Source organism: Siphateles boraxobius, unplaced genomic scaffold (assembly GCF_051911475.1).
Source record: "Siphateles boraxobius isolate OS27281-9 unplaced genomic scaffold, OSU_SipBor_1 149, whole genome shotgun sequence".
Lineage (NCBI taxonomy): Eukaryota > Metazoa > Chordata > Actinopteri > Cypriniformes > Leuciscidae > Siphateles > Siphateles boraxobius.
Genome location: NW_027508754.1, coordinates 340,001 through 350,000, shown reverse-complemented (window position 1 = coordinate 350,000; position 10,000 = coordinate 340,001). Strand labels below are relative to the sequence as shown.

Here is a 10,000-nt window from a genome sequence, read left to right as displayed (position 1 = left end):
GCAATTGCGACTTTATATCACTCATTTCTGACTTTATAACACACAACTGCGACTTTATATCGTGCAATTCTGACTTTATAACACACAACTGCGATTTTATATCGTGCAATTCTGACTTTATAACACACAACTGTGACTTCATATCGTGCAATTCTGACTTTATAACACAACTGCGACTTTATATCACACAATTCTGACTTTATAACACACAACTGCGATTTTATATCGTGCAATTCTGACTTTATAACACACAACTGCGATTTTATATCGTGCAATTCTGACTTTATAACACACAACTGTGACTTCATATCGTGCAATTCTGACTTTATAACACAACTGCGACTTTATATCACACAATTCTGACTTTATAACACACAACTGCGACTTTATATCGTGCAATTCTGACTTTATAAAACACAACTGTGACTTTATATCTCGCAATTCTGACTTTATAACACACAACTGTGACTTTATATCTCGCAATTCTGACTTTATAACACACAACTGCGACTTTATATCGTGCAATTCTGACTTTATAACACACAACTGTGACTTTATATCGTGCAATTCTGACTTTATAACACACAACTGTGACTTTATATCTCGCAATTCTGACTTTATAACACACAACTGCGACTTTATATCGTGCAATTCTGACTTTATAACACACAACTGTGACTTTATATCGTGCAATTCTGACTTTATATCGCGCAACTCTGACGTTATTATACGCAATTGCGACTTTATATCACTCATTTCTGACTTTATAACACACAACTGCGACTTTATATCGTGCAATTCTGACTTTATAACAGACAACTGCGATTTTATATCGTGCAATTCTGACTTTATAACACACAACTGCGATTTTATATCGTGCAATTCTGACTTTATAACACACAACTGCGATTTTATATCGTGCAATTCTGACTTTATAACACACAACTGTGACTTTATATCGTGCAATTCTGACTTTATAACAGACAACTGTGACTTTATATCGTGCAATTCTGACTTTATAACACAACTGTGACTTTATATCGTGCAATTCTGACTTTATAACACACAACTGCGACTTTATATCGTGCAATTCTGACTTTATAACAGACAACTGCGACTTTATATCGTGCAATTCTGACTTTATATCGCGCAACTCTGACGTTATAATACGCAATTGCGACTTTATAACACTCATTTCTGACTTTATAACACACAAATGCGACTTTATATCGTGCAATTCTGACTTTATTACACACAGCTGTGACTTTATATCACGCAATTCTGACTTTATAACACACAACTGTGACTTTATATCGTGCAATTCTGACTTTATAACACAACTGTGACTTTATATCGTGCAATTCTGACTTTATAACACACAACTGCGACTTTATATCGTGCAATTCTGACTTTATATCGCGCAACTCTGACGTTATAATACGCAATTGCGACTTTATAACACTCATTTCTGACTTTATAACACACAAATGCGACTTTATATCGTGCAATTCTGACTTTATTACACACAGCTGTGACTTTATATCACGCAATTCTGACTTTATAACACACAACTGTGACTTTATATCGTGCAATTCTGACTTTATAACACACAACTGTGACTTTTTATCATGCAATTTTGACTTTATAACACACAACTGCGACTTTATATCGTGCAATTCTGACTTTATAACACACAACTGTGACTTTATATCACTCAATTCTGACTTTATAACACACAACTGTGACTTTATATCGTGCAATTCTGATTTTATATCGCGCAACTCTGACGTTATAATACGCAATTGCGACTTTATATCACTCATTTCTGACTTTATAACACACAACTGCGACTTTATATCGTGCAATTCTGACTTTATATCGCGCAACTCTGACGTTATATCACTCATTTCTGACTTTATAACACACAACTGCGACTTTATATCGTGCAATTCTGACTTTATATCGCGCAACTCTGACGTTATATCACTCATTTCTGACTTTATAACACACAACTGCGACTTTATATCACTCATTTCTGACTTTATAACACACAATTGTGACTTTATATCATGCATTTCTGACTTTATAACACGCAATTGGGATTTTATATTTATGAATTGCGTGATATAAAGTCGCAATTGTGTGTTATAAAGTCAGAGTGACCTTTTTTTATTTTTCATTCTGTGGCAGAAACAAGCTTCCTTAGATATTACATTGATGGCACACAGCGCATATTTGATTGTTGAGTGGTCAAAGTGGAGTTCAAGTGCTGATGAATCTTTTACTTGTATGTGTCTGCAGTATATAATCTCTCTGTCTGTTTTCTGCAGCGCACGAAAGCGTCCGATCCCGTACTACCGGCCGAGCCCGTCCTCTTCCAGCTCCGCCAGCAGCTTCAGCAGCTCCAGTCGCAGTCGCAGTCGCAGTCGCAGCTACAGCAGTTTCAGCAGTCGCAGTCGCTCCAGGAGCCAGAGCCCCTCACACAGTTACTACAGCCAAAGCAGCTACGAGAGTCCCGGATTCTGAGACCAAGAACATCTCAAGCGTGCAGGACACCTTTCTACCGCAAAAACACTGATCAAATGCAGAGGTATCAGGGTTTCCGGCTGGTTTCGTGACAGGACGCTCTGTAAAGTGTCAGGGTGGAGTAACACTGAAAAGATTCAAAACTGAACAAAAATAATTGGTTAAAGGTGAGGAAAAAGGTCAAAATTTCTTGTTTTCCAGTACAAATATCTAAACATTCTTAAATAAAGATACATTTATTTGATCAAATTCAAAAAACATAATAATTCCCGGAAAAGTATCAAAAGTGAGTTTTTGCTTAAAACAAGAAACAATATTTTTCTTACATTTTTTCTTGTTTTAAGCATAAACTCACTTTTGATACTTTTTCAGGATACACTTAAGTAAAACTGCAGAAGTACCGAGCAGGAAAATAATTCTTATTTCTTTTCTTTCTTTTTTTGGTGTATCTGATGCAAATTCTCTCAATTCATTTTTTGTAGTTTTGAACGGCAAGAAAATATTTGTATCTGTTCTTTATTTCCACAATGGTAGTTATTTTTCTGACCCCATTGCCATATTTTTTTCTTCTTGTTTTTAAGCAAGAACTCACTTGATAAACTTTTTTCAGAAAACAAGTAATTTTGCTTTTTAAGTACATGTATCTTGATTTCACAATGTTTAGATATTTGTACTAGAAAACAAGATAAAAATATATTTGAGAAATTACACACTTCACCCTTAACTTAAGCTTTGTTCATAGAGCGAAAATCGTATTTATTTATTTATTTATTTATTTATTTATTTATTTATTTTAGGTGTGTACAATTCAAATCCACTCAAAGAAAATGCATAAAATCAGATTTTTTCGTTCTTTCTTTCCACAATGACTCATAATACTACTACTAATAATGATAAGTTATCACTATGAAAAATGATGTAGATACACTGAATATTAAAGCCACTGTCTGAAGAAACAGCTCATCTCGTCACTGGATGAGAAACCGTCCTAAAGAGCGGATTTATGTGCAGCATCAACAAAACATTTTTAGCCAGTGAATTTGGAAATAACTGCAAACAAAGATATCTGACGTTACATAATAAAATACAGCCGGTCTGTACAGATTAAAACCAGCCGCTCATTTTGCAAACCAACCCTATAGGATGCTGACTCACACTAATGATGCACAGAGATATTGATGTTGTCAGCATTTTTGTATTAAACATATTCAATGTTACAAATAGATCCAGTGTCTCTATTTAAAGACTAAAAGGCCTGAAGAACAAAGATAAGATGAGCACTTTTTTTCCCTGAAATTCTTCCACGCTGCAAAAATAACCAAAAAAAACCACTGGGTTAAGAAAGACACTAATCGTGATGAAGTCTAAAACAATCTCAAATCAAGAGACTATATTCCTACACTGAAGAGGAACGAAAGCAAGAACAAACTATTCCCTTTTACAGTAGCTTATGATTTGGGTGAATCTCATAAAGAAATCATAAAGAAACAAGAAATGAAATGTTGTACAAAGAAATTAAGCCTGTTTAAGCATCATAAAGATTTTGTGAATTTTTACTTTATTTTCATAACAATAAAGTGCATTTAACCCAAATATTAACTTATTATATATATATATATATATATATATATATATATATATATATATATATATATATATATATATATATATATATATATATGCACACCTTTTTTTATTTAAGTTACTGACAATTGGTTTGGGTGGTTTAAATGTGTATATTTAGTCTTTCAAATAATAATTAAACATGCCTAATTTTTTATTATTATTATGCAATTCTACATTTTTTTGTTCATTTTGTTTATTTATTTTTTGTTGAGATTCACCCATTTATTATGTAAGAAAGCACATCTGTTTTGTTGTTTTGTTCTGTTTTTTTGTACTATAATGACTGTACGTCAGGATGTTTTAGTTTGAGTATTTCCGCTGCAAGTTTTGGCTGTAAACTATGCACTGTATATTCCAAGTTATATACCGGATTATATAAAGGCTTGGTACGTGGAAAAGCTTGGCATGATGCAGAAGAGAGTGTGTGTATCCGGGTGTAAGTCGCTCTCCCCTCCTTTACTCTCGGATCTCTGTGGAAAATCCACATCTGATGCACCTATAATGTCCATTTTGGAGATGTGATATTTCTTATTATATACAGTATTCCACTTCTATTTTGGCTGTGTTTAGTGCATATGAATACGGTTAGAGCTCTGTGTTGTACAGTTATTCCTCCCGTCTCTAGTGTAGGTGCACTTATACCTGAAACCAGGCTGCAAAAATATAAACGCACACGTCTTTATGAGCATATTTATTCATGTTATTCTATTTATTCCGTGATGCTATTTATTTAATATCCGTTGCATATTTATTTTGTTATTTATTACTATTTTTTGGCTCTGAGAAAATGTTTTTATAAGGAGTTGCACCATTTTCTGTGCGCATTGCACGTTTGCAAAGTTTTAATTGTTTGTACTGTTCTGCATCCTTTAAAGTCAACATGAAGACTTTATTAATACATATTCATGTTCTTATTTTCAAGGATTCATCCATGCACGTTATTCCCAATTTTAATCAAAACGGAACAACTTTCTCCACCTCTGAAACTTTCCTTGTGGATAAAACAACACATTTTTCATTAATATCGCTATTGCACTCTGAAATACGTCGCATTCGGGAAGAATCATGTTGACCTTAAATGCAGAACTAAATTCAATTGTTATGAAATTATTATTTCTTAAGCAGAAGACTGGTTGTTGTTTTACGAGTTTGCATTTTGCAAATATTTATTATAATTTATTGTACTGTTTTTCTTCTCATTCCCTCCTTCAAAGGGAGACTGAGCTGGCCTTCTATCAGTTCTTTCTTCTTCTTTGTCTTTCTCTCTGGAAAGAGTTAATAAAGGAGGCGGATCATGTGAACTTTGACCTTATGATGCAGGAATCGTCCTCAGTCTTCCTTTCTGTGTGTCTCACCGCCAGTGTTATATGATTTTACACACACACCTGTTGATTTAATAATGTGAGTTGATACAGCTCTAACTTCCCAACTGTATAAAGTCAGTAGATTTAGTGACCAGTCATAATTAAACAATAAAAGTATCTGCAAATGAATCATCTTCATGTCCTCTTCTTGCTTTTGAGTTTTGTCTTGTTTCTTGTGCTCAGAATGAAACACAGAAGCACGTTTCAGCAAAAAGAGTATTATTACGTAAATAATATGCTTTAAAATATATATCTAAGTGCAAACTGAACACTTTAGTTGTTTATATGTCCTGAGTAAGGGAAAAAAAGCCTGAAGAATCCCATTAGGGGAACGTTTCGAAAGACACCCAATATAGTCTATTCATACCTATTCATTCTTTTTCTCACGTGAATTGGGTAAAAATTAACCTTTAGATATCATCATGAAAATTACTGAGTTGATTACTTGCATCAAGACAAACAAACAATGTAATTCAAGTTTTGGACAAACGGTGCATAATCCAATTACGTATGTGCTAATTTGCATAAATACCCAAACAGACCTAAAAATTGGGTATGGTGAAAATGTCTTGTTGAATCTTGTTGACATATAACAGTTAAAGACTTAATGTTAAGGTTTGAATCGAACACATTTAGGCTATACCCATGAACATTAATACATACAAAGATGTACTTTAGAAACCAGCCTTTATTAATAATTATTGCTGAGATGGGGTTTGGGCATTGAGTGCATTGTGTACATAATTCGATTTTTTGATGCAGTCACTTTTTTATTTGACCTACCTTGCCTGAATCGGTACCAAGACTTTTTTCTCTTTTTTATATACTAGTGCAAAGTGCCGGTGCAAAATCCGTTTTTTGTGTGTTTTTAGTAATTGTTGGTTTGGTGTGTTTGGTATGAAGGACTAAAAATGATCATATAAATAATAAATAAATAAATGCAGAAATATAGTGAAAATAAATACAATTTGGTAATATGAACGGCTATTTCTGTATTTTCACATGTATTTATTTATTTATTTATTTATGCATTTATATATGTATTTATACATTTATTTATACATTTATGTATGTATTTTTTTTTCCTTTTGTCATTTTTAGTCCTTCATATTGTTTGAGTTCTCACTGTTACAATTAAACAGCAAAAGTTCAGTGACATTTTTATTTGTGCATGGTAGAAAGCAAACACTGATACTGACATAATGATATAATATATATGGAAAATTGAACTACACGAACTAATGTGTAGCTGACAGAGTGAAATGTCAGAATGTTTATTTTTAAACCACAACCTTCTAAGTGCTTCTTTTACCGATATATTTACCGATATCTTTTGCATTTCTAATCCAAACAACCTCAAACTTGGCACTGCACTTACTCGTGCCCGTAGGAAGACATCTGTCAAGTCTGAAACCCATCGGACTAACAGTTTGAGAGATATGCGAATAACAGACACACAGACGTTCCTGTAATTTATAGATGTCATTTTGGGCTACATTAAAATGACATAATTACAGAACTGCATATTTGCTGTAGGCTTAAATCATGCTTTAATTTAGGTGGGATATTTTATAATAGTCGATGGTATTTCAATTTACAATGGCTAATGGCTAGTGATTAAAAATTATTTTTACTTGGTTGTGTCTCTCATCCATTTCAACCAGCGAAGCATAGCAACCGTCGCTATGGGTAAACAACACCAGTTTATGTTTTGTCTGGCCAGAGAAAAAAAAGAATAGCCCACTTTTATAGATCTTTCATCTCAATACTGATAATGAAGTTGTGATAAATTAAAAAGCCAACTGAATAAATATTTATGTTGCTAAATATGGACATCCTCCCCAGCCTGTCCCGGTGAAATAACGTTCTTTCTTTGGCAAAGAGATGGATGCATTCTGGGTAGTGATGTGTTTAAATGTAATGGCTACATATACCCGTGTTTCCTTCACTCAGACATTTATGCTGATCCCTTTAAAATTTTGAGCAAGGATATAAAATACTAAGACTGTACTTCTTCATTATGATTGATAATTTGGCGCAATTTTGTGCAGCGTCACTGTGCGACGATCGCATCGCAGAAACCATTGCCCAGCGCGATTCCAACACGGTAAGCGTTAACGTTAGCCTACAACAGTCAAATAAGCTAGAGAAATGAGCATTTACACGTCCAAAATTATAATTTATGGCCAAAAGAAAACATGTTGTCTTATTTGATGGTTTCGAACCCACTGTAATGGTGTGTTCACACCGAACGCAAATTTAATTATTTGCGCGAGTGGAATAAGAGGTGTAACGTTATTAGAAACAGTGGGACATAATACAACTGTTTTTTGCATCACAATAAGATGCAAAGTAGCTAGCCAGAGCCTCTGCTAGCTAGCTAGGTTAGCTAACTTGGAGATCTTGATCTATAATCTATCTATCTATCTATATATATATATATATATATATATATATATATATATATATATAACGGTTTTAAGTCTGGCAAGGCAAAGTTTATAAAAGTAAGGTTACCCTGATCATGTTATTCCAGTGTTTGTTTATCAATTTGAATTAAGTCAGAACAAGGATGTGTTCAAAATATCCCCAGAACCTTCCTCACACAATTACTTAATTTTAAACTCATTCATTTTTTTATGATATTGATATTGTGATTGCATGAATGAACAAGAGCAGCATTTACTTAATTTAGCCTAGTTTATTCATATTGTAATATTTAGTTTGGTGATCTATTCTTTTTTGATATGTTCTTCTCTTTCTCTGCAGGTTCCTTTAATCCCTGTCCTTTCCCAAATGCTAGCAGCATCTTATTACACTTTTAAGAGCCACGTTTGTCTTGTATCTTGTTACTCTCTCTACTGTTGTATTGTTCTCTCTCTCTCTCTCTCTCTATCTCTCTCTCTCTCTCTCTCTCTCTCTCTTGTTGTCTCCCTCTCTCTCCCTGTTTTTGTTTGTTTGTTTGTTTGTCTTATCTTTTGTTTGTCCCTGTGTGTTTATATTTTCTGCCATGTCTAATCCTGAGATGGACCGTCACCTGAATGAGATGAGTGACCTTGTCAATCAGGCTGAACATCAAGCTCACCTCCAACTGCTCATTAGCATGATCCAGGAAGCAGAACCATCCTCCAGTAACCCATCCATCAGTAACCCATCCTCCAGTAACCCATCCACCAGTAACCCATCCACCAGTAACCCATCCTCCAGTAACCCATCCACCAGTAACCCATCCTCCAGTAACCCATCTGCCAGTAACCCATCCACCAGTAACACATCCACCAGTAACACATCCACCAGTAACCCATCCTCCAGTAACCCATCCTCCAGTAACCCATCCACCAGTAACCCATCCACCAGTAACACATCCACCAGTAACACATCCACCAGTAACCCATCCTCCAGTAACCCATCCTCCAGTAACCCATCCACCAGTAACCCATCCACTAGTAACCCATCCACCAGTAAACCCATCCACCAGTAACCCATCCACCAGTAACCCATCCACCAGTAAACCCATCCACCAGTAACCCATCCACCAGTAACCCATCCACCAGTAACCCATCCACCAGTAACCCATCCACCAGTAACCCACCCACCAGTAACCCATCCACCAGTAACCCATCCTCCAGTAACCCATCCACCAGTAACCCATCCACCAGTAACCCATCCTCCAGTAACCCATTCACCAGTAACCCATCCACCAGTCATCCATCCACCAGTCATCCTTCCACCAGTAACCCATCCACCAGTAACCCATCCACCAGTCATCGATCCACCAGTCATCGATCCACCAGTAACCCACCCACCAGTAACCCATCCACAAGTCATCCATCCACCAGTAACCCATCCTCCAGTAACCCATCCTCCAGTAACCCATCCTCCAGTAACCCATCCTCCAGTAACCCATCCACCAGTCATCCATCCACCAGTAACCCATCCACCAGTAACCCACCCACCAGTCATTCATCCACCAGTAAACCCATCCACCAGTAACCCATCCACCAGTAACCCATCCACCAGTAACCCATCCTCCAGTAACCCATCCTCCAGTAACCCATCCACCAGTAATCCATCCACCAGTAACCCATCCACCAGTCATCCATCCACCAGTCATCCATCCACCAGTAACCCATCCACCAGTAAACCCATCCACCAGTAACCCATCCACCAGTCATCCATCCACCAGTCATCCATCCACCAGTCATCCATCCACCAGTAACCCATCCACCAGTAAACCCATCCACCAGTAATCCATCCACAAGTCATCCATCCACCAGTCATCCTTCCACCAGTCATCCATCCACCAGTAACCCATCCACCACACATCCATCCACCAGTCATCCATCCACCAGTAACCCACCCACCAGTAACCCATCCACCAGTAACCCATCCACCAGTCATCCATCCACCAGTAAACCTATCCACTAGTAACCCATCCTGCAGTAACCCATCCTCCAGTAACCCATCCTCCAGTAACCCATCCA

The 10,000-nt window shown here is 36.3% G+C and overlaps 1 protein-coding gene across 1 annotated transcript in view; it reads left to right on the top strand.

The window, feature by feature from the left end:
- The window catches only part of LOC143738548 (uncharacterized), a 76,278-nt gene extending 73,536 nt beyond the window's left edge, over positions 1 to 2,742 (top strand). The window contains exon 13 of the mRNA XM_077230549.1: positions 2,331 to 2,742. Within this exon, the coding sequence (XP_077086664.1) occupies positions 2,331 to 2,526 (196 nt within the window). The 3' untranslated portion in view covers positions 2,527 to 2,742. The remainder of the gene's footprint in view (positions 1 to 2,330) is intronic.
- The last annotated feature ends 7,258 nt before the right edge of the window (positions 2,743 to 10,000 follow it).